This window comes from Ranitomeya variabilis, chromosome 7 (assembly GCF_051348905.1).
Source record: "Ranitomeya variabilis isolate aRanVar5 chromosome 7, aRanVar5.hap1, whole genome shotgun sequence".
Classification (NCBI taxonomy): Eukaryota; Metazoa; Chordata; class Amphibia; order Anura; family Dendrobatidae; genus Ranitomeya; species Ranitomeya variabilis.
In genome coordinates, this window is record NC_135238.1 from 150,507,852 (window position 1) to 150,534,338 (window position 26,487).

The 26,487-nt window shown below is 44.6% G+C and overlaps 1 protein-coding gene across 1 annotated transcript in view; it reads left to right on the forward strand.

Annotated features, from left to right (window-relative positions):
- The window catches only part of LOC143784157 (queuosine 5'-phosphate N-glycosylase/hydrolase-like), a 50,364-nt gene extending 24,862 nt beyond the window's left edge, over nucleotides 1-25,502 (forward strand). Inside the window, exons 3-5 of the mRNA XM_077272035.1 lie at nucleotides 15,447-15,706; nucleotides 23,385-23,580; nucleotides 24,191-25,502. Coding sequence (XP_077128150.1) covers nucleotides 15,447-15,706; nucleotides 23,385-23,580; nucleotides 24,191-24,423 — 689 coding nt within the window. The 3' untranslated portion in view covers nucleotides 24,424-25,502. The remainder of the gene's footprint in view (nucleotides 1-15,446; nucleotides 15,707-23,384; nucleotides 23,581-24,190) is intronic.
- Nucleotides 25,503-26,487: the final 985 nt, after the last annotated feature.

Sequence of the window (26,487 nt, forward strand, 5' to 3'; positions counted from 1 at the left end):
AGGGAAGGCCAATAACCATGGTCCCTCTCTAAGCTATTAAAGGGACACTGTCACCTGAATTTGGAGGGAACAATCTTTAGCCATAGAGGCGGGGTTTTCGGGTGTTTGATTCACCCTTTCCTTACCCGCTGGCTGCATGCTGACTGCAATATGGGCTTCTTGAAGAAGCACTCACGCGAAACGCGCGTCAAGGGGTCAGCAGGAGGACCTCTTTTTACTGGTTATTATGGGTAAGTGATGGCCCTTCATTGGGATTGTTAAGGGGGGTCTGGGATCCCACTGCTCTTGGCAGCGTCTGTAGGAGTCTTTTGGCCTGAACCCTGATGTTGGAGCTTGTGGGATCACCCCTGCTTTACCTTTCTCCCCCCCTTTTTTCCTATTGTCTATACCTTGCCACACTTATCCATATGTGATATTATACTGGTCCTGTTCACCTGCTGAACTAGCAGGTTCCTTGGATACCCTCCTTTTTGTGTAGTTGCCCCATGTTTGGGCTTATGTTATAGATTTTATATGTACCAATAAAGTATTATGTTTTATCTTTCCAATTTATTGGTGTTTCTTTACTCCATGTTCTCTAGTTGTTAATATGGGATTGAAGTTCATTCTCTGTCCTCCGTAGTACACGCCTGCACAAGGCAATCTTGCCTACAAATCTGATTACATACAGAGGTCTACATGCGCAAAATACGCAGCCACACCCCGCCTACGGATGACATACGGATCACTGTTTTGGGATCATTTCTGCGTATTATGCCTGTAAAATACGGACCGTATTTCGCTACGCTGAGTGTGACGCTGGCCTCAATGTATTGGGGGCTTTGTGTGCACTTATGCTTAGATGCCGTGGTCATTACATCCATGGTATCTATACTGTCATACATTATTATGGGCTCTTTGTCATTCTATGAGCTTAATTGGAGACGGCTGCAGAAAACTACACTGATATGTATGAGTATTGCAGTGTGTTGTACCAGCGATGAAACCATCGCAGGTTCGAATGCGACTAAAAATAAAAAGTCAAACTATTAAAAAAAAAAAAAAAAGTTGGAAAATCTAATATATAAAGCTGAATGTGTGTGTGTGTGTATGTATGTATGTATGTATGTATGTCCGGGATTGGCATCTGAACCGTAGCAGCTACAGCCACAAAATTTTGCACAGTCACACGTCTGGACCCCGAGAGCGTCATAGGCTATGTTGTGAGGTGAAATTTTAACCCCGCGCTTTCCAATTCACCAAACAATTTTGCCCCTATCTACATAATGGGGAAAAAGTGAAAGGAAAAGTGTTGGAGGCGTCGCAGCTACAGGCACAAAATTTTGCACAGTCACACGTCTGGACCCTGAGAGCGTCAAAGCTATATTGTGAGGTGAAATTTTAACCCCGCGCTTTCCAAGTCACCAAACAATTTTGCCCCTATCTACATAATGGGGAAAAAATGAAAGGAAAAGTGTTGGAGGCAAATTAACAGCTGCCAGATGTGAACAAGGGGGACTTAAAGAATGACAGCGATGGCACCAAAGAGTATATACTGTACAGTTGCTAAGGTGGGGCCCCAACATGGGATAATCACACCACCACGGGGATATGAACACACACACAAAATGCGCCACACACTACCACGTGCTCGAACACATATACCACCCTCAGTGCACATTTCACCACACATACACCAACCTCGCCACATAAAAGTAGAAACACAAAAGTCGCCGCTCAAAACTCGCCACGCGCAAAACTCTCCACATGCAAAACTCGCCACACGTGCAAAACTCGCCACACGCAAAACTTGCACACGCAGAAAAATTGCCACACGCAGAAAAATTGCCACATGCACAAAAGTTGCAACACATGCAAAAGTTGCCTCACACAAAACTTGCACATACTCAAAAGGCACCACACATAAAACTCGCCACGCGCAAAACTCGCCATGCGCAAAACTTGCTGCACACAACTTGCTACACTAACCTGTCACATGCAACTCGACACACAAAAAGTTGCTACACGCATGTCGCCACACAAAACTCATCTCACAAAAGTCCCTACATGCATGTCGCCACACGCAACTCAACACACACAACTTGACACACGAAACTCGCCCTAAAACACACACAAGTCTGGTATCCTTCAAAAATAAAAATCTGATTAATAAGCAGACAAACTACAAGAGCAACAAATGTACCATATAGGAATCCGGCAGCTGTCAGTCACATGACCAGTCTATTATGTGTATGTGTGAGCTAATATATACTGCCAGGGGGTGGGCTTACTGTTGGCTGGGGATTTATCAGGCTGCCATTTTAGCTTACAAATACTGAGGTAAAAATACTGACCAAATAACGTGTGAACGAGGGCTAATACAGGAGGAGATGGCATACAGCTATATACTATATACAGGAGATGACACACAGGTATATACTATTTACAGGGGAGATGACACACAGGTATATACTATATACAGGAGGAGATGACACACAGATATATACTATATACAGGAGAGATGACACACAGGTATATACTATATAGAGGAGGAGATGACATACAGGTACATACTACATACAGGAGGAGATGACATACAGGTATATACTATATACAGGAGGAGATGACACACAGGTATATACTATATACAGGAGCAGATTACCTACAGGTATATAGTATATACAGGAGGAGATGACACAGGTATATGCTATGTATAGGAGGAGATGACATACAGGTATATACTATATACAGGAGATGACACACAGATATATACTATATATAGGTGAGATGACACACAGGTATATACTATATACAGGAGATTACATACAGGTATATCTAATATATAAAGCTGAATGTGTGTATGTATGTATGTGTGTATGTCCGGGATTGGCATCTGTACCGTCGCAGCTACAGCCACAAAATTTTGCACAGTCACACGTCTGGACCCCGAGAGCGTCATAGGCTATGTTGTGAGGTGAAATTTTAACCCCGCGCGTTCCAATTCACCAAACAATTTTGCTCCTATCTACATAATGGGGAAAAAGTGAAGGGAAAAGTGTTGGAGGAAAATTGACAGCTGCCAGATGTGAACAATGAGGACTTAAAGAATGAGAGCGATGGCGACAAAGAGTATATACCGTACAGTTGCTAAGGTGGGGCCCCGACATGGGATACTCACCACACACGGGGATATGAACACAAACACAAAATGCGCCACACACTACCACGTGCTTGAACACATATACCACCCTCAGCACACATTTCACCACACACACACACCAACCTCGCCACATAAAAGTCGAAACACAAAAGTCACCACTCAAAACTCGCTACATGCAAAACTCGCCATATGCAAAACTAGGCTCACGCAAAACTCGCCACACGTGCAAAACTCACCTCATGGAAAACTCACCTCATGCAAAACTTGCACACACAGAAAAATTGCCACATGTACAAAAGTTGCACCACATGCAAAAGTTGCCTCACACAAAACTTGCACATACTCAAAATGCACCACACATAAAACTCGCCACGCGCAAAACTCGCCATGCACAAATCTTGCTGCACACAACTTGCTACACTAACCTGTCACATGCAACTCAACACACAAAATGTTGCTACACGCATGTCGCCACACAAAACTCATCTCACAAAAGTCGCTACATGCATGTCGCCACACGCAACTCAACACACACAACTTGACACATAAAACTCGCCCTAAAACACACACAAGTCTGGTATTGTCCTTCAAAAATAAAAATCTGATTAATAAGCAAACTACAAGAGCAACAAATGTACCATATAGGAAATACGGCAGCTGTCAGTCACATGACCTGTCTATTATGTGTATGTGTGAGCTAATATATACTGCCAGGGGGGAGGGCTTCCTGTTGGCTGGGGATTTATCAGGCTGCCAATAGCAACCAATCACAGCTCAGCTTCTATTTTGCTACAGTTAATTAACCTGAGCTCTGATTGGTTAATATAGGCAACAAAGACATTCTCAGTATAACAAAGCTAATATATGTTGTGAAATGCTTCTATTTGCTTAGTTTTTGCCTTTTAATAATTACATTTCTATCTATTTGTTTTGTGGTTTTTGTGTGCAGAATAAATTTTTGTTAACACATTCTATTTTGCTAACAGCAGTCATTAACCCGGGCGAAGCCGGGTAGTACAGCTAGTATACTATAAATTATTATTACTTAAAAAACAAATAAACACATTCTTAGCTCCTTTTTGAGGAAAAGTGAAAAAACTAAGAACAAAGGTGAAAAACTGCTGCAGTGAAGGTGTTAAAGGGAAACTGTCATATGCAGAAATGTTGTTTACCTGCAGATATTGTGGTAATCTGCAGGTAAATTGCCCTTAAATCCCGCCTGACAGGCTTACTGGAGCAGCGGCTACAGTGAGAAAATGACGTGTTTTTTTTTCTCCAATAAGAACTCACTCACAATGCCATATAGGATGGCGATTTACAATCAGAAAGCAATCACAGCATGTGCAAGTGGCTCTGATTTTTTGGATCTCATGCCCCATACAAGTCTATGGGAGCGTGTGAAACATCAGACTGCACTCGGATGTCATCCAAGTGCAGTCCGATGTATGCTCACAGAGACAATGGAGAAATTAAGTTTTCCATTTTTTCTGCACCTGTGCTGTAATTCTCATGCCAGAGAATCAGATCACACTAAGATGACACTCGGATCTCACTCTGACAGAGTATGATCTGAGTGTCATTTGCATAATCGTCGTAGGCATGCCCTAAGCTGGATGAACAGGATTTAAATGCTGTGTACTTGTAGATTATCTCTATATGTTCAAGTAAATGGCTTTTCTGAACATGTCATCTTCCCTTTAAGGCCGGGTGACACTTGCGAGTGCAATGCGAGAAACTGTCATCAATACCCAGCACTGACGCCGGAGGGTTCAGCTGCATAGAAATACATGCAGCCGCACACTGCGTTCCCAAGTGCCGGCAGCAGCACCGGGTATTGAGGCGAGACACTCGCGCTGCAGTCGCAAGTGTGACCCCGTCCTAAGGGGCTTTCTAAAAGTGGAAAATAGTGGGCCTCGGGGGGCGTGGCTATGTAGCCGAAGAAGAAGGAGGCATCTTAGGAGAGCTCCGTATATCCTGAGCTAATCCTGCCGTATAAACTGTGCGTGCCCGAGCGGTACTCACCAAAACCGGAACCCCAGGCATTGGAGAGTCTTGTGAATCTCCTGAGAGATCGCTGTGGAGATCTGTGGAGCCGGGAGTTGCGGGAGTCGGAGCAAACAGGAGGCCCCTACGTGTAGCGGCAGCCATTTTCGGAGCGCGCGCCGAGAGGCACAGGACGCGGCGTTGCTCTCTGCTGGAACCGAGTCCCCTTTTATCTTGGAAGCAGCGGTGGCCGACCGCGCCAGTGAGAATAGCAGGGTGCCTGCACACAGGAGCGGGGAGGTCACACAGGACGCGGCGCTGCTCTTTGCTGGAGCCGGGCCCCTTTCATCTTGGAGGAGGCGGCGGAGGATAACTGACACAAGCGGCGGTACGTGCCTGCGGCAGCGGCCATCACCTTAGCGCACACCCTGACTGATAGGGAAGGTGCGCTTCTAATCTCATCAGCGGCGCTGGGCGAGTGAACGTGTGCCTGAAGAAGTAGGGGTGGTGCAGTGTGTGCCCTGAGAAAGTGGGACCTGCGCCCCCGTCAGGTGGTGACCTTCCCTGCTAACGCCATAACATTGCAGGGATTAACCCCCCTTTTTGCTGCTCCCCCTGTGGCAACAGTGAGACTGTACGGCTTGTACAGCGGCTATCTCTATATCTTTGGTACCTTAAGCCACCTTCCCAGTGGACTCTTGTCTTATAATTTTGTGCTTAATAATACGGGACTCGAAATCAGAGTACAGCTTATCCATAATTACCTCTGAAATCACTTTGTGAGATCCCCTTGTGTGTGCCCACCACCATGCAGCACTCTAGAGGAGCGGCGGCTGCTGAAAAGCTTAAAAAATACGTCAAGGACGATTCTCATGATAATGTGCGCAATCTTAGAAATAACCCTGCACCATCTCAGCGCAAAGGTCGCCCCTCTGATGGTACTGAGGAGGGAGAAGATGAACTGACTCTTAAACAGGCATCAGAGCAGTTGATGCAGGCTATCTCCCTCACTATGTCATCTCTTACGGAGAAAAGCGACATGACATGCAAGCTATGAGAGGACGTATTTCGGAGGTTGAAGCGAGGGTGTCTCATATAGAAGACAACTCCTATGGAAGCTAAACTGACTAAAGCTGCTGGATCCATAAATGCTTGGAAGCAAAAGGCAGACGATTTGGAAAATAGACTGCGCCGCAATAATATCCGAATTATAGGTCTCCCGGAGCGATCAGAGGGTCAGCAGCCCGAGCAATTTTTAGAGGAATGGCTTAAGTCTTCACTGGGAGATGGATTCTCCTCGACATTTTCGGTGGAGAGGGCCCATAGGGTACCGACGAGACCTCTTCCTCCCGGAGCTCTGCCGCGACCTTTCCTGGCGCGCCTCCTTAATTGCAGAGACAGGGATGCCATCCTTCGTCTGGCGTGACAGAAGGGCCTCATTAAATTCGATAATGCCACCATATCGATTATTCCAGATTTTTCCATGGAACTTAAAAAAGCAGCGGGCACGATTTATGGATGTCAAGAAACAACTTAGAGATAAGAACATCGTCTACTCCATGCTCTATCCAGCCCGGCTCTGTATCGTCCATAAGGGCTCCTCCTTATTCTTCACAGACCCGGCGGAGGCGACCGAGTGGCTACGGTCTCGCGGAAGGCCGAATGTGGAAGACTCCTAACCTGGGTTCCTTGACTAACGGCACTATAAATAGAGCTTTCTGTCTGGGTGCGGAAAATGTCAACAATACCGGACACTGAATCCAGTGAGGGTATCCCCTTTTCAATCTGACTGTGGGAGTATGGAAATACTCTCCCCTACTGTTCAAGTTTTTAGTTTGGTTTTATGTACCAGTTTTGGTTGCTTACTAAGTATGGTTGCCGCTAATGCTAACTCTTTGCTCTGTGTGATGCTGCTGAAATGCACCCGAACAATAATGATATACATTAATTCTTCCTTTAAAAGTAAACATGGGGGCTGAAATTATATGCATGACCTGGAATATACGAGGTATTAAAACCCCTCGAAAGAAAAATAAGGTATTTTCGCAGATTAAAAGATGTCACCCTCATATCGTAGCACTAATAGAGACACATTTAACAAGGGACACGGCTCGATGCATGCAAAAACCATGGGTACAATGGTCCCTACATGCCTTCCACACTAGTTATTCAAGAGGGGTCTCTCTGCTGATACACAAGGAGGTCAGGTGGGAGGCCAAGGAGGCGAGACGTGATCCCGAGGGTCGTTTCGTCTTTGTGCATGCATTCATTAACTCACGAGAGTATGTGTTGCTATGTATCTATAACCCCCCTCCCGCCAACATGTCAGTCCTCCGTATGGCTCTGGGCTTCTCCTTAAAATATCCGGAAGCCAACGTTATTTGCATGGGAGACTTTAATTTAGTTATGAATCAATCCATGGATAGATTGAGATTAGACGACGCAGCATCGGGGGAAGCTTTACCTCAACCCCCCTCTCAATTAGCACTGTTTATGGATGGTAGTGGTTGGCTAGATTTATGGAGAATAAGTCATCCAGAAGTCAGGGGGTACACTTGCCATTCATCTACTAGGCAGTCTTTATCTCGAATAGACTATATATTTGGGTCGGGCGGTTTGGCATTATGGGTGGATAGTATTGAACATGGTAATCGGGGGATCTCAGACCATAGCCCGATTATTCTTAAACTTAATTATGGACAATCCGATAATAATAATAGATCCTGGAAATTGAATCCCTTTTCGGAACTCCAAAACCTTGGTTTATTTTGGGATACCCTGAAGGCATACTTGAGGGGGTGCTTGTCCTCTACCATTTCGTATATTAAGAGGGTAACGGTGAGGGAGGACGAGGAGATAGAGCAAAGATTAAAAGATTCAGAGGCCACTTATATAGCTAATCGGTCCAGCAGTAATAGAATTGAATGGCTTACTTCCCAGAGACTATATACCCAAGACGCAGACGTTAAGTCAAAACGCAAATTATTTTTTACTCGTCAGTCCTATTTTGAGCTGGGGAATCAGGCCAGTACACTTCTGGCCTTCTTGGTGCGCCAACACAGTACCTCCAACACAATATTGCAGATCCGGGTGTCCGATGGCTCATTAGTATCCTCTACTGATGGAATACTTCGGGGCTTTTATGATTATTATACCTCGTTGTACAAGTCTAGTAGTGGTTTTGATGTTGATGAGTGCTTGGATTATTTATCGGATATAACGTTCCCCTCGTTAAGCCCATCCCAACGAGCCCTTATGGAGGCTGAATTTACCCTGGAAGAGGTAGAACAAGCTATAGCAGATATGGCAACTGGGAAGGCCCCGGGACCTGATGGGTTTCCCATTGAATTCTATAGGAAATACCGTAACAAATTAGCGCCTATATTACTGAAGGTACTCAGGGGAATATGGGAGGGGGAATCTGTGCCTGAAACGTTTTATGATGCTAATATTATTGTGCTCAGGAAGGAGGGGAAGGACCCTCTGGATTGTGGATCATATAGACCAATCTCTTTGGTGAATGTGGACTATAAAATCTTTACTAAAATCCTAGCTACTAGATTGAACACGATCATATTAGATCTCATACACCCGGATCAAACCGGTTTTATGCCCGGGAAAAATACTTCTATCAATATCAGACGGGTGCAGTCGGTCATTCAATATAGTTCTCTGGAGCCGGATAACAGGTGGGCATTGGCTTCGCTGGACGCAGCCAAGGCTTTTGATTCCCTTGAGTGGTCCTTTTTAATTGCATGTCTGCGGAAATATGGGTTTGGAAATAAATTTCTGAGAGGGATAGGTACATTATATGCGAAGCCTAGGGCACGTATGGTGGTGAATGGCTCTGTGTCTGCACCATTTTCTTTGCATAGGGGAACTCGCCAAGGGTGCCCTCTCTCCCCAGCTTTATTCGCCTTGGCAATAGAGGCCTTGGCAATACGGATGAGGTCCTCTGTAGACATTAATGGGATACATATTGCTGATCAAGTGGACATCATTGGTCTTTATGCTGATATGGTGGTGTTAATGGACCAAACGGAAGATACATTACCAAAAGTAATAACGATGATCGATAAATTTAGTACATTTTCTGGTCTCTATATAAATTGGGATAAGTCTGCTCTGATGCCTCTCTCCCATACCCCAATGTCATGCCTTGAAACCCTCTCGCTGCTGCCCATTGTCTCCAATTTTAAATATCTGGGAATACATATGTCCCAGCGCAGCCACCTAGATTTACATCTCAATATATATCCACTACTGGACGTGGTTAAGTCCAAGTTTGCTACCTGGGACAAGCTCCCGCTGTCTGTGGCTGGTCGTATCAACCTGATCAAAATGATATTGCTCCCAAAATTGAGCTACTGTTTTCAACACAGTGCCGTTTTAATACCTAAATCTTTCTTTGCAACCCTAAACTCCCTTACTACATCTTTCATATGGGGGAAGGCTAGGCCTAAACTTTAATTATCCACCCTGCAGAGACCCAAACAGGGGGGTGGGGCGGCCCTAAAGGACTTCTATTTATATTACCGTGCTGGTCAGGCTAAAATGATGAATAAGTGGATGGCCGGGAAATCCCTTCCTAACTCTGAAAGCCATATTCTGCATTCAGCTAAAATTGATTGTCCACTGGGGTTTTTGGAGATGGAGAGAATTGCTGTTCCCCCGTCTGCTACCTATGCTCCGGCTGGCACGATCAATATGGAGGCAAATTAAAAAAGTAACAAAATTTGTCGATATAGCAGCTGAAATGCCACTGTGGAATAATAGTTATTTTCCCGGATTATTGAGCCACCAGTCCACTGAATTCTGGATATCGTATGGTGTCCTCACAGTGAGTAATATACATAACCAGGGGATCTTTGTTTCCTTTGAACAATTACAAAATACTTATAACATACCGAAGTCTCAATTTTTCCGCTACTTACAATTAAGATCAGCCTTCCAATCACATGTACGGAATATGGGTACAGGTCGAGCTATTTCAGCTTTACCGTTAATAGGAATTCTTAATTCGCAGGGTCCTCAGGGACTTATTTCCTCTTTATATACCTATCTAGGATATATGCCTATCCATAGGCGAAGGATCTACCATAGATTCAATTTAGGGGAAATGGGGGAGGTTTCTTACAGATACACTGGGAGAAGAATGGGATGAAATCTTGGAATCTCCAACTAAGGTCTGCCCATCAATCAATAAGAGGATGACCCAGCTGTACATCATATATCAACCCTATTTGACCCCGACCCGTCTTTTTAAAATGGGTCGTCTCCACTCATCAGACTGCTTGAGATGTCATTCTAGTGATACAGATTTTATCCATATGATATGGAAATGTCCTGTTATCTTTCAATACTGGAGGGAGGTGACGATGTTATTGACATCCTTGGTGTCGATCCCTGTCCCACTTGAACCCCTGGTATGTTTATTCGGAGTATGGGAGGCAGAGACCTGGGATCATCATACGGGAATTTTTCTGAGGGAGACGCTGTTTATGGCACGAAAAGTGTTGGTTCTGCGATGGATGGGTGGTTCTTGTCCAACTCTTAGAGCATGGGTTGAATTGGTGAACTCAATTATTCCGTATGAGTGGACATTGTATCAAAATAGAGGTTGTCCAGCCAAATTTGAAAAGATATGGGGAAGATGGAACTCCTCCTGCCATACTGTTTAGGTTAAAATAACTCAGTATATGCATAAGAAATGGGTGTACAATTATGCGGACATTATTTACTCACAGGGCGGAACCTATTTAGAATTATCCTCCAGGCGGCATTATGTTTATTTTAGAGGTTTTATTAGAAGTTAAAGTAGTTAAGGTTCAAAATAAGACATAGATGATTAACATGCAATGTTTCTTACCTTTGCAATACTTTTGATATGGCTATGTATGGTAATTTTATGTAACTAATGGATAATAATGAATACAAGCAAATGTATGTATGATTTATCCTGCAATTAATAAACAAATTTTAAAAAAATAAAAATAGTGGGCCTCACTTATCAGCGCAGTTCAAAAGAAAAACGGCCTTGATTTCCCGATGCAACCAATCAGATCTCAACTTTCATTTTGGAAACATCCATTGTAAAAAGAAAGCTGCAATGTGATTGGTTGTTATGAGCAACAAAGCCAGTTTTTATTTTGGATAAATCTGCCACATTTTGTTTTACACTTTTGCTTTTAGAAATCTGTACCGCTCTATGGGCTACGTCAGGTTTAGCAGCTCAGCCCTGTTCTGTAAACTTAATGTTTCTATGGGATAAGAAAGAGCAGTCGAGGCTTTGTGTTCTTCACAGGCTTTCATCTTCGGTAATGATATTTAGATTAGGGTTTGTCTGATAACATAGGGAACTGTAGGTAATGGCTTCGTAACAATTATTAATTTGTGCAAGGAAAATGGAGCTGGCAGTGCGCGAGGTGGTTGTTTTTTCGTAGCTCCATCGTCTGGTAGATCTCAGAGACATAATTATGGGGCTGGTTATGAAGGTCATCGCTTTTTTTACGTGGTTAAATAATAGTAATAAATGGATTGACTACTTGTATATAATATCTCTGTTGGAAGAGTTCCCCCATTGCAAAGCTGTAAACTGTAAAGGAGCAATGGCAGAGGTGTCCGGCTCTCCTGGAACTCCTGGATGGCTCGCCATTAGCCGTATCATTCAGTATTTGTAAGCCAAAACCAGGAGTGGTGACGTGTTTCTATTATACTTCTCCTCTGATTGCTCCTCTCCTGGTCTTGGCTTACAAATACTGAGGTAAAATACTGACCAAATGCTGATCATGTGAGCGTGGCCTTATGTGTATTATAATACGGTAAATATTCACTATTTTTACTTTTTCTTCTGGACCGTTGCCTATTGTGAGACAGTGGTACAGTTGCTGCATTCGGATGGGTAGATTAATCTACAGAATAAATGCCTTGTGTAAGCTAATGGCTCAGTTTTGTATAAGACTTGCTGATGGCATTCTTTAAAGGGCCACTGTCACCCCCTCCAGCCGTTATAAACTAAAAGAGCCACCTTGTGCAGCAGTAATGCTTCAGTCTAACAAGGTGGCTCTTTTAGTTTTTGATTCATTTATTACCTCAAAAAAGCGTTTTAAAAATTGGCCACACATACCAGATATTATACCGGGAGGCGGTCCGAAGCGTCCTGTATGAATCCCCCAACTGCCGTCACTCTTCTCTTCAGGGCCGATGGTACCCGCACCCTTCGCGTTGTTGCTTCTTAAATCCGGCGCCTGCGCTGTGCGTGCCTGCCTGGGGCCTGCGCAGTCTTCATTATCAGTAGCAGCTCAGATCCAGGGTGCCTGACTGCGCCTGTGCGGGCAGTGCGGCCGCCCTGTTACTGAATCCCCGCCCCGCACTGTGTTATTCATTATGCACAGTGCGGGGCTGGCATTCCTGGGCATGCGCACTGCGCTTGTCAGACGCTCCCCCGGTCCCCCGCCTTCCAGCGTTGTTCTTTGTGGCTGTTCCAAACGTCGGCAATGAAACCTGTATATTCGGGCAATGCTGGAAGGCAGGGGACCGGTGGAGCTTCTGACAAGCGCAGTGCGCATGGATTTAAGAAGCAACAACGCGAAGGGGGCGGGTACCATCGGCCCTGAAGAGAAGAGTGACGGCAGTTGTGGGATTCATACAGGACGCTTCGGACCGCCTCCTGGTATAATATCTGGTATGTGTGGCCAATTTATAAAACGCTTTATTGAGCTAATAAATGAATCAAAAACTAAAAGAGCCACCTTGTTAGACTGCAGCATTACTGCTGCACAAGGTGGCTCTTTTAGTTTATAACGGCTGGAGGGGGTGACAGTGGCCCTTTAACCTTTCCCTGCCATGTGAGATACCTCCTGGCTACTAATGGGCATTTCTCATCCTGGATCGCAGCTACAGGAGCGATTTAGGGCTCATTTTTAACCTAAGATTATATAGCCACAACCACTTTAAGATAGTAAACTTTTTTTTTTTTTTTTTTTTTTTTTTTTAAGGAGGTGGGGTGATCATCTGCCAGATGCGCACTTTCAGAAAATATATTAGTATTGGGGGTTAATATCAATTTATTATTTGGTAATTTAAATTAAATTTTGTACACATCAAAGGTGCGAAAATTGTCCTGGCAGTCAGAAGGGCAAAATGTTAAGAAACCCATGGCCCGGCCATCCAATCTGTGACTGTGAGGTGCTGAGCTTTCTCCTGGTGTTTTCTGTTCTGGAGATTACCCAGCTACTTAACTGAGCTGTCTGCCTCTGATCCCTGCCAGACGTAGTTTGTGCTTCCTGGTGAGTGTTTGTCTGAGTTGCCTGACTGTTTGGACCATGTTCTGACTATCCATTCATCTTGTCCTCTTGCGTTGATCTGCTAACTATTGGTCTTTTGACCCCAGACCGTGACCTGACTTACGTCTTTGTCTTTTTCCTTGATTTTCTACGTGCTCTTGCTACTGCCCCCTGAACGTCTGACTTCTCTGCCTTTTGGTCTGTCCATGAGTAGTGACTAGCGTCACATACCACTTTTTTCAGTATTGTAATGAAGAAATATGATTGATCGTGGCAAAACATTCATAATATATCTTCTAAAGAACAATATTTTCCATATGTGTGTTTATACAGCGTGGGGCCAAGTACTGGTTCTGCTTTAAGAGACCAGCTGAGTGAGGAGAATTACAGGCCATGATCCATGGGAAAGAAATATGCAAATTAACTTTCACATCCTTTTTTCCTATGGTGCATTACCTATAGGATTCCATGCTTGCTCAGCTGTCCTTTTAAGGGTACGTTCCCACATTCAGGATCTGCTGTGGTTTTGACACTATAGAATGTCTGCACTATTTCCACACTTATGCAATCACATGCAGATTTTCCCCATTATTGCAAGTCTACAGGGAAAATCCTCATTTGTACCCACGAAAGAAACTGGTATGCTGCGGATCTGAAAGACGTGCCGCATGTTAGTCTCCGCGGGTGATCTGCAGGCGCACATAGACACACAGTAGACATGGGATTTCTAGAAATCCCATCCACTATGCTGTAACATCTGGCCCCTGCAGTTTTGACTCTGCATAAATATGCAGCGTCAAAGCTGCAGCAAATCCTGAATGTGGGAACATACCAGTAAAGAAATCAATACTTCCCCCATGTTGCCTCAGCCCATCAGACTCTGCGCTGTACTTCTTCACAACACTGCCAACATGCACTGGGATCCGTAATAAAACCCCTACTTTTATTTTACTCCATTAAAAAAAATATTTCAAACACCGACAGAAACAGAGCAATGATGACATTGCTGAGATAAAAACTTACGCGTTTCGAACATACTTGCTCTTCGTCATGATGCGAGCACATTCCCACTAGTGCACTCCTGAATGTATAATCCCTGCCAGTAATAACATTGATTATGCACATATGTGTGCAGTGGGTTTCTACATTCTTAGTCGTGATCTTCAGGGTTAATACGTGACGCATTGTTGGCCAGTGTTTTTACACAATTGATAGGAGGTGTGCAGTAGCGGGTGTTGCACTGCTTTGGTTTTGAAGAATTATCATATGAAACCCCTTTTAGGCAACTGGCTCCTTACACTTTGTGATATAAGGATATGTGATGTTTCCATACATCGTTGATATGAAATGGTAAGCGGACCTCTCTGCTTTTTTTTTTGCCCAGCTCTATACTGATGAGGGGCAAACACCCGAAACACGCTTTATGTAAATGAGTTTGTGGATTGGTATTTATCTCTGGTCATTTTGTAAGACACATTAAAGACTCAGACATTGACTTATAGGCTAGCCACCTCTCCTAGGTGAGAATTCAAAATGGGGCAATGTGTGTACCGTGAATAGAAATCTTTCAACATGTTTAATGATTTTTGGGAGATTATTATAATATAATGCATTTGCAATGCCTTTAAAATGTGTTGACTAAGGCCTCTTTCACACTTCCGTCTTCTGCTGTACAGAGAGAGAGAGATAATACGTCGCTGGATTCCTGTGTGTGACGGTCAGTGATAGATCCTGCGCCCATAGGCTTCCATTATAGCCGACGACGGGCAGCGCAAGATGCGTCGCTGACCGATTTTCCGACGTGCAGAAAAAACATTCCTCTGAACGTTTTCTCCGCACCACGGACACTTTTTTTTGCAGAATCCTGCATTCTCAAAAATCGACAGATTGTGACGGAAGCTGAAAAACGCAAGTGTGAAAGTAGCCTAACTTTTAAAATTTTTAAACGTTTAATATTGCCAACGTGTGCCCCACACAGACTTATTATCTCCGTTGGCACAGCATGCGCAACAATTTTATTCTGTTCTTTTTCTCTTCAGGGATACCCCTGACCACTGCCTCTTATTATTCCAACATAACCATGGATCAGCTGAAACATGTGCTGCGCAGTGACTCTGATTTTCCCATCCCAATGATCGAGGAACGACTAGAGATCCTTCACCAGACTGGGAAGATTCTCCTGGAGAAGTTTGATGGCTCCTTTCTAAACTGCCTGAAAATGAGTGAGAGGAGTGCAGTGAAACTTATGCATTTGGTCGTAGAGAATTTTCCATCTTATCGGGATGAAGGTTTCTTCCAGGTTAAAAAATACTTTATGTTTAAATGTAACTCCAATTAAACAAAAGCATTCATCAGACACTAAGGCTACATCCCCACAGTCAGTAATCGGCAGCGCTTTGGACGCAGCACATGTCCACTCCGTCCGAAGCGCCGTCGGCTTATGAACGCAGGTGATTCCGCATGTGTTCATTGAACCATGTGGAATCTTGCATCCAATACATTGTGTGGGTGATATTTATCTTGCAGAGACTGAGCGTCTCTTCAAGATAAATAGACATGTGGAAAGACGCACCACATGTCCGTCTCCACAGGGAAGCCTCGGGTGCCGGTGCATGCAGAGTGGAGTTGGGATTTCTTGAAATCCCATCCACTATGTGTAACATCTGGCTACTGCGGGTTGGACACTGTGGATGTCCAAACCGCAGCGTTTACTGACCATGGGAACATACTCTTAAGGGTATGTGCACACGATCAGGAATGGATCAGTATTTGACGCAGGTGAAATCTGCATCTGAGGTCACTGGCAGGTCACCTGGGTTTTTAATGCGGTTTTTCCACATGCATTTTTGATGTGTTTTTCATTGCATGCGTTTTTTTGGTCACTTAAAATGAAGCTAATTGAAAATTGGCTTCTGGGAAGGAAAAAAAAAAGTTATTTCCTGTTTGCAGATATATTGGGGGTATGTTCCCACGGTCAGTAAACGCTGTGACGTCACCGTTCTTAAGGTCCCATTCACATCAGACAGCTGTCGGCCGCATGTTTCCTTGGTCGATCGTTTTGCTGAGATCCCAGAACTTTTTTTTTTTCTTTTTCTGTGGTTGGAGCTGTGTGTGGGGTTTTTTTATTGCCACCATTTGGGGTTCATACAACTCTAACCACTTTTTTATTTCATTTTTTGGAGTGAGATAAAGTGGTATGGATCAATTAAATAATTGCATATTTATAAAGATCAGTCACAGATGCAGCAATACCAAATATGTTTTTTTTCCGGAATGGTAAAACGTGGGTTATTTTTATTCACCCAAGGAGACTTTAACCTCATTTGATCAACGCACTGCAAGACTTAGTGTCACAATATATTTACACATTAGTGACCTATAAAGCCCAACTACAGGATATACAAACAATGAGGCGATGGAGGCTTCGATGGTAACAGCATCAGAGCTATAGCCCAGATCTAACAACTTAATTGCCACAGTCGGTGATCAACAGTGGCAGAGGTTTAAATAGCAGATCACTATTCAGACACTTGTCCATCTTACAAGTATGGCAGATGTCTGGAAACCGTTAATGTGACATCAATCTGCACAAAAGCGCCCTTACAATACAGTATTTTCACAAATACCGTATTTTTCGGACCATAAGACGCACCGGACCATAAGACGCATCCCAGATTGTCAGAAGGAAAATAGGGGGAAAAAAATAACGTGTCTAATGGGGGTCCGTCTTACAGTCTGAACTCAGCTTACCAGGGAAGAGATCGGCACAGGTGGAGGAGTGGTCACAGGGGTCTTTCGGTGGTCCAGGTTGGTGCGGTGGCCTACAGGAAATACCATCCCAGGCTCTGTGGGGTGGCGGGGCAGCAGCGCTCTGTGTGGCGGCAGCGCTCTGTGGTGGTGGCGGGGCTCCACTCCGCAGGAATTTCGTCAAAGCCCGGAAGGCCCCGCAGCTCCGTTGCTGCGATGCGGTGGCTCCGGGAAAATGGCCTCCGGAGGCGGCTCATGCTCAGATTCTGATCTTGATGACACAAGTGTGACCTAGTAGCTCCTAGAATCTCTCTATTTTTGGGTACCAATTTCTGGTCATCCTTTGGGAAGGTGACAGATTTCCTGATATGTTGGCTTCTAATTGGACTAACAAGAAAGGGGTTTCTATCAGATTCCTATCCTTTCAGGGTTTCTACAGGTTGCCATAATATATGGGAAATGGCTTCCTTTTCCCTGGTTAATGTACTTTATAACTGATCTCTCCCACCCAATCCCCAAGCTTAAATTGTCTCACTCTAGTCAACCAATTATACCACCTGAATTTTAGGGGATGCTTCCTCATCCTCCTCCCTAGCCAATATAGTGAATGGAAATTCATTGGTTACGTCATGTGACCTTGTTTCAAATAGGCGACTCTTGTCGACATACTGAGCTACTGGATGCTACAGGTTTAGCCCATAAGTCCCAGAACAATGTAAAGTCACGTCTGATTACAATAGTATGCAACAAGTTCTCGACCACTCCCACTTGGTGGGACACAACCACAGTTTGTGTGCATGTCCTCCTGGGCCATAGGATAGTTCTTAGCATCTCTATGGATACACTTTACCCCCACCCCCTTCCCAGGGACTAACATATGCAAAAGTTTGGGCCCTGCCAGAGTAACCAATCTGCCTGAGTCCAGAAGTCCCGTCTCTTGGACACTGTTCACAGTAACCTGGCATTCCTGAGGTCCCTCGCCAGGATGACGAACAGCACTGCAGGCAGGTTAGGTGAAGTAGGAGTAGTGACAGCCTACGCTGCAGTCCATTGTCTCTGAGGTCAAGGGACAAACAGCTGATACCTGACCCGGGAATTGTCATCTCCAACAGATAATGGTACAAATTGTGACCAGCTCTGACCCCTCCTGGGTCTTTGTGAGTATTTCAGACGTGGGCTAGGACCACTTCTTTGAGTCTCCCAGAAACGTGACCTTAGGAACCCTTGATTGCTCAGGGAGTTCTCCATGGCCAAGTATCTTTTCATAAGGCACGCAAGGTCATTTGCATTCTTTGGATCTCCTTGGGCAACCCAGCTTTTCTTGGATTTCAGTAGTGAGTGGATAAATCGGTTTACTACTACTCTTTCCACCATCTGTGCTGGAGAGCAGGTCTCTGACTGCAGCCATTTTTGCACCAGGTGTAACAGGTCGAACATGTGGGACAGGGGAGGCTTGTCTGTTTGGTAGCTCCAGAGGTGCACCCCTTGTGCTCAGACTGCCAGGGTGATGCTGAAATGTGCCATAATCTCCACCTTCAGCTTGTCGTACTCCTTGGCATCGTATATGGCAAGGTCGTAATATGCTGTCTGCTGTTCCCCCATAAAGTATGGAGCAAGGACCTCTGCCCATTGCTCTGGGGGCAGTTTCTCTCTGTCTACCACACTCTCAAAGCCTCAATGTCATCTTTCAGAGTCATATTCTGGAATGCCTTTCGTACAGTATGTCTCACCCGGATACATTCAATTTGGCTGGTGGGTGATTATGCCATCTCCCAGGCCTGGACAGTTTCTGCCAGGAGAATGATCAGCTGCTGTAACTGCTGCTGTTGCTTCTGTGGTTGCTGAAACAGTTGCTGCTGCTGCTGCTATTGCTTTAACTCCTGCTGTTGATGTTGCTGTATTTTTTTTTCCGCAGCATGTCAATTCTTTTTGCGGATCTGCAGTGTTTCTGCACCCATTGACTTCCATTGTGTCAGGGCAATCCGCAGCAAAACCGCAGGTTTAAAAAAGATCTGCGGTTTTGCTGCAGATGTGCCTGCGAGAAACGCTGCAGATCGGGAGGGGGAAGAGTGTGTGGGCGGATACTGTATGTGTGTGGAGAAGATGTGCAGGGCTGTGTGCAGGTGTTAGTGTGTGTGTGCGGGTCTGTTTGTGTGTGCGGGTCTGTTTGTGTGTGCGGGTCTGTTTGTGTGTGCGGGTCTGTGTGTGTGCGGGGCTGTGTGTGTGCGGGGCTGTGTGTGTGCGGGGCTGTGTGTGTGTGGGGCTGTGTGTGTGCCTTCGCATGCGGGGCTGTATGTGTGTGTGTTTGCAGGGCTGTTTGTGTGTGTGTGTGTGTGCGTGGCTGTGTGTGTGTCAAGCATCGTCCGATGGGATTACTAGTCCCATCCAGCTATGACTGCTACAGTGACAGGTAGCCAGATGATGGGACAGTAGTAGTCCCATCATCCGGCTACTGTGTTCAAGTGTAGAAAAAAAAAAAAACATACACACATATAGACATACAGTACATACAACTTACAGTATATACTCACTACACAGCTAATCCCCAAAGCCCTTGATTACCTGTAAAAAAAAAATAATAATAATAAACCAACAGTATACTCCCTGATCCGATGTAATCCATGTAATAACGAGGGTCCCACGGTGATGTCCCGTGGAGAGCTGTCACATCGGCAGATGCGACCGCTCTCCAGGGGCTCCGGGATACAATGACTGAAGGTATCCTTCCGCACTGTATCCCTCTGCCACTGTGAGTGCATGCTGTCACTTGCGGCACCGCTGCGTGGGAAAATTCTCATGCAGCAGTCCCGTAAAGTGAGAGACTGAACTCCTTGAACCCTCAGTGATAACGCTGCAGGAGCCATTGTCTCCGATCAGTGTGTCACTGAAGGCCTATAGAGCAGTCACATCTCCTGATGTCACAGCTCTATAGGGGAGATCATCGTGGGACACTCGTTATTAAATGGACTGCGTCGGGCCAGGGAGTGTTTGTGTTGGTTTATTATTTTTTCTTTTTTGCAGGCGATCGAGGGCATCTCATGGATTGGCAGAAAAATAAAGATGGCAAAACTGTATGGTGTTTTATTTCATTAAAATACTTTATTCTGCATGTGTGTGTTTATTTAACCCATTAAAAACTATAGGATTAGTAATGGATAGGTGTCTTATTGACGCCTGTCCATTACTAAGCCGGCTTGATGTCACCTTACAATTCAAAGGTGACAGTAACCCCCTATTACCTCATATGCCACCGCTACAGGGCAGTGGGAAGAGTGAGACTAAGTGCCGGAATTGGCGCATCTTGGGCTACGTTCACAGTTGCGATGTTGGGCGCAGCGTCGGCGACGCAACCAACAACGCATGTACACAACGCAGTGTTTTGCGACGCATGCGTTGTCATAAGATCCTACAGGTCGGGACTCTCGGCGCAGGGAAAACGCTACAAGTAGCGTCCCCTGGGCCCTGTCTTGTGCGTCTATATGACGCATGCGTCGTAAAACGCAGTACAACGTATACCGGCGCATGTCCATGCGCCCCCCATGTTAAAGATAGGGGCGCGTGACGCATGCTTTGGTATGCGTCGACGACGTTGCGCCCAACAACGCAAATGTGAACGTAGCCTTACAGATGCACCATTTCTGGGGTGGCTGAGTGCTGGTGTTTGTAGCCGGGGGAGGGGGGGCAAAATCCATGGACCCTTCCTAGGCTATGAATATTGTTCCACAGCTAAAAAATAACAGATAGTTGACAGCACATCAGACACATAGATGCAAGTCCTAGTTCCACTGGACCCCCATGGACAGCGTACATACCAAAAAAGCAATGAAGGACAGCATCCAATCCAGGTGAAATTTCAAAAATCTAATTCTTTTATTTGCCACGTGCAACATTTCGACCACAAAGACCCTTGAAAAAGACCCTTGTGGTCGAAACGTTGCACGTGGCAAATAAAAGAATTTGATTTTTGATATTTCACCTGGATTGGATGCTGTCCTTCATTGCTTTTTTGGTATATTGGTCCACAGCTGTCTGATTAGCCTTTTCTGGCTATTAATTATAGGGGGACCCCACGTCGTTTTTTTGGGGGGCGTACCCCTATTTTAATAGCCAGTGAAGGCTAAATATACTGCTGCGGGCTGATATTCATACCCTGGAAGATCCATAGGTATTAACCACTTCCCAGACTATAAACATCGGACCCCAGTCACTGGCTTTCCCTCTCTGGTGCAGATAATTGCGCGGGAGCCCACGCCATTTTTTTTTTTTTTTTCAATTTTTTTTTTTTTTTTTAATAAATTAAACGTACTGCGTTTTAGGCCTGCCTCACACTTGTCAAAAACTCGCACGAGTCTCTTCCATCAATACCCGGCACTGCCGCCGGCACTTGGAACCAGAGTGTGCGGCTGCATTTATTTCTATGCAACTGAACGCTCCGGTCCCGAGTGCTGGCGGCAGTGCCGGGTACTGAGTTGCAAGACTCAGGCAAGTTTCTCGCAATTGTGACCCCGGCCTAACGCAGATTTTGTGTATGTATGTATGTGTCTTTATTTAACTCTTTATGTACCATTTTATTATGTTTATTACTAAACATCGGGCTTGGTATTATCTATCTATCTATCTATACATCTATCTATTATCTATCTACCTATCTATTAGTAATGAGCGAGTGTACTCGTTGCTCTGGTTTTCCCGAGCATGCTTGGGTGACCTCCGAGTATTTATGACAGCTCGGAGAATAAGTTTTCATCGCTGCAGCTGAATGATTTACAGCTATTAGCCAGGCTGAGTACATGTGGGGGTTGCCTGGTTGCTAGGGAATCCCCACATGTAATCAAGCTGGCTAGTAGCTGAAAATCATTCAGCTGCCGCGATGAAAACTAAATCTCCGAGCTGTCATAAATACTCGGAGACCAACCAAGCGTGCTCGGGGAAAACCACTCGCTTATCACTATTACCTATCTATCCATCCATCCATCCATCCATCTATCTATCTTTCTGTGTGTGTAAACATTCTTCAATGGAGTATGTAAATGAAGAGGTTGGACAAGAAATGACATCACAATTCTTTTTTTGTTCAATATTTAGCTTACAAAAACGCATGAAAATCTGCATCAACTCCGCATCAAATCTGCCCGGATTTTTACGCGCGTTTTCTGGCAAGAGATGCAAATTCTGCAGGCAAATCTGCAATGTGTGCACATACACTAAACATAAATCTCTAGCCTTGTCCAGGTGCTAAATAAACAAAACAGACCCGGGCTACTCATACATGGCTGAGATAGCCACTGATCAGTCAAGCAAAATAGTTATTTTCCATAGTAAGTCTACATTCACATTTGCGGTCTGCGCCGCAGCGTCGCCACATGCGTCATGCGCCCCTATATTTAACATGGGGGCGCATGGACATGCGTCGCACTTGCGTTTTGCACCGCATGCATCCCTGCGGCGCCCGCGTCCGGGCGCAGAGGACGCAGCAAGTTGCATTTGCTGCGTCCAAAATCAATCAAAAAAAGGACGCATGCGGCGCAAAACGCAGCGTTTTGCTGCGTTTTTGTTTGCATTGTGCGTTGCGGCGCCGACGCTGCGGCGCACAATGCAAATGTGAACGTAGCCTAACCACTGATACTTTTGGTTCTCTGCACATGGCCTGTGCAGACTTCTCAGAGAGATTTCTGGCCTGTCTCTCTTCAGCTCCAAGACACCTCCAGTGTGGTCAGCCTCCCTGAGCTGACGGCCTTATATGAACACCTAGCTTGTTTATATGCAGAGCCAGCCAGGTGCAGTAATCAAAGCCTACAGAGCTATGGCTGAACTCCAGCCTACCTGGCATTGCTACAGCGGTTTATGAAACCAGTGGGAGAAAGTTTTCTTTGCTAAAACTCCTCTGTCGACCTAGGCCAAATTACTACAACTACACAAGTTTAACTATGCTCTGGTGCCATTGGTGTTGTAAACCTGTCGGTAATCTTTCATCTTTTTATTGCTTAGCACCTGAGGTAATTAACGCTTTCTCATTGGTTTAATGTCAAAGTTTTACTGTCGCTACAGATATTGTATTATTGCTCATAACCTTATCAGCATTAGAAATTATGATGATTTTGCTATTTATTTTTTTGCTCATATAATATATGTCAGCATAACAGGTCAATTTATGCATTTAACGCCCAATACAAAGTTGTTCTGAGTTTTATTTTTTATTTTTTTTCCCTGATGTCCTTTTCCAATTCTAGGGTCAGAAGGTAGCCTTCTACAAGCGTGCCCAGATTCTTGTAGGAGACACCTGGGGAGTGTTAGAAGGACAAAATGATGGCTGCTTTCATGACATTGATAAAATAACCATGTTCGCTGACTACAGGATTCCTCAAGCTCTTGTCCATTTTGGCACTATGAGATATTCAGAAGATCTACTGAAAAAGCTGAAGGAGGGTTGGTATAATGTATTTTCTGCAGTGAAAACTTGCTTACTTAGATTTCACTAAAGTTATATTTTCTCATTTCTGTATGCCAGTAAAAGGCAGGCAAACACAAGGGTGAACCAAGGTATTGTTGACATCCTAGCAGCCTTGCAGTAGACTTGATCAGAACTCTCATTTCCATAGCTCCTATGCAAACATCACCATGGTAACAGACTACAAATAAACTCTGTAGTCTGACTCTTCATTCTAACTATAGAAAACTCTTGGATATCAGTTTTCCCAAAAATATACACAAAGTTAATTAAAGCCACAAAATATTGAAAGCTGTATCCAGTGCCTCCTGTTATTGACTAAATGATTGCTTCTGGATTGTGATGCTAAAAACAATTGTATAATTGGAGGCTATAATTTAAAACTTTTGTAGGTGCTAAAATAGCAGGAATAATAGGCGACCAAAGCCAGAATAACCAAACTGGATAGTACCCAATTATCTGGTATGCATGTGGCAGATTGCTGAGGTTCACTGCCTATTACCAGTAGTAATGGGTTATGTGTGAGCCAACAAGTCGTGTTAGTAGGTCAGAATAGTCATACTTAAATATATTCTAATGTGATTCTAGGTTGGCTTTTCAGAAATGGAGATCGTGAAGAGATGGAGATCCGGGGTTGTTCAATCTGGGCTGTGGAACTGGTCTGTGACCACCTACGCGAGTTGTTTCAGAAGAATGGAGAGAAGATGAGCAATGAAATTAATCCCGTCTTGATTGATCATTTCCTCTGGGATTATGCCCGGGATTATCGGGAAGAAATTAAGGAAGTTCCTTTCCACAGGGTTAGGTGTATCTACTATTAACCCGTTGCAGAAAGATGCCGCTAACTAAATGTAGCACTTAATCAGCCTGCAGCGGGGCACTTCTTAATTGATGTGATGCCTGATTGCAACTTAAATATGGGTAGCAGCAAAAGAATATGTATTCCAAGCTGACATGTAGCTCGAGATCTATCAGGACATAAGAAAATTAAAGATTCCCCTCCCCCACCAAAATATATATTTAGGGGTCCATTGTTTCAGCCTTTGTAATGTATCAACGACTTGCACGTAAACGTCTGTGCACAACCAGCTGGGCTCTGAGTCTGAGATTGTATTAATGATATAGGTGACAACTATACTGTCCAGTCAGTAGACTAGGGGATGTAGCTGTATCCTTTACCCCTTCTATAGGTTTGGGCACCAAGTGTGGGATTATGGTGCCAGTTCTGGGTATCTAGGCCATAAAAGTCTCGGAATGCCTCAGCGGTCACAGTAGAAACTGCACGTGTGGCGCCCCCTAGGGCCAGCATTGTTTGTATTTAACACACGGAGGGTCTCTGTACCACAGTGCTTACACCAAATGAGGATTCATACCGCAGCAAAATCAGTGTAGGGCTCTTTTACACCTAAAGCATCATTTCCAGGTGTGATGACTTGAATCTCTTTTCTCCAGTCTGTAGGGTCCTGCTGTGCCATGTGCAATATGGCATACAATGGAGTGGGCCAAACCTTTTATTTCATTACAGATGTTCATCAGTAGCTAAAATCCGTTCTGTGTCTCTGCATAAAAATAGCCACACGGAGGGACAGGATGGGACCAAAGCCGGCTAGGGGGCTTCATTCATCTGTGTAACAGAGACCTGAGATCAGCCTTGTGCATGAGGTCTAAGTGAGACAGAGATTGTTTTCCCAGGGACCGGCCCTGATTAGTTTACTACAAGCCTTTTTTATATCTTCCATCACTATATATAACAAGACTTGATTCTACCTGACTTGTGCCGGCTTTACCATTGCCCTGTTCTCTGTTTAAATGTTCTTGGGATTTTTTTTGTGTATTTTTCTTGTAATCTGCTGAATTGTTAGTGGGTAGACTGAATAAAATCAATATTGCAGATTTATAATGGTTTTTTGTGTGTGAATGTGATAAATCCATACATATTTTATATATTTTATAATAAAACAGCCTAAACTACAGGGGAGATTTAAAAATAAATAAATACAATGGTGGATGTGTGACTATAGTCCTAGAACTATATTACAGCTATATGTTACCCTAGATGCTGTGCAGGAAACTTTATAAAGTAATACAATACTTAAAGGGAATAATTTTTCAGCACAAAATGACTGTTCGAACCAAGCACTGCACTTTGTATGGTGTCATAGAGATAGTACGGTACTTTTAGTATTCAAAATTGTTGCTACTTTAATCAAATGTGCTAATGTGGCGCTTGATGCGCTTTTGGCGTGGCAGAGCAATTCAATTCCCCTTCTCTCCCATTTGTTTCCCATCTGTCTTCACCGTCTTCTGGATCCTGTACAGCCGGAGCTGTCAATCAAGGAAGAGGGGGTGGAGATAGCTCTAAAACAAGTAGGTGGGAAGGTGCCCTGCATTTCTCGGCCACACCGAGGGTGACCAGAGCACCTCATTAGCGTATCTGAATAAAGAACAATTTCTGGAAAACCTGTAATAGATTTGAACAATAAAGGGACCACCGTATTTTTATTACTACAAAGAGCACTGCTTGGTTTGAACAGTTATTTTACGCAGACTCGGGCCATGCAAGGTACACAGTCATACCTTGAGAGAGCAGGTTGTACTAAAGCAAGCCTGCACAATATACGGCCCGTGGGCTTCATGCAGCCCACTGAAGAATTGTGCGGCTTGCAGAGCTGTCCGGGATGTGTCAGCTCCTTCTCTTATATGTTCAAACATATTCATGACTCTCAAGCGTGAATGCTTTTGATCACTGCAGCGCCAGGACAGGGGCAGTGGTGCGTGCGTCAGCCCCAAGGTGCAGCACTGACGCCGGGGGCCGCACCGACAGAGAGACATCGGGCACTGGTAAGCGCTCCAGGAGGAACTTGCTGTTTTGGATGCGGGGGGCC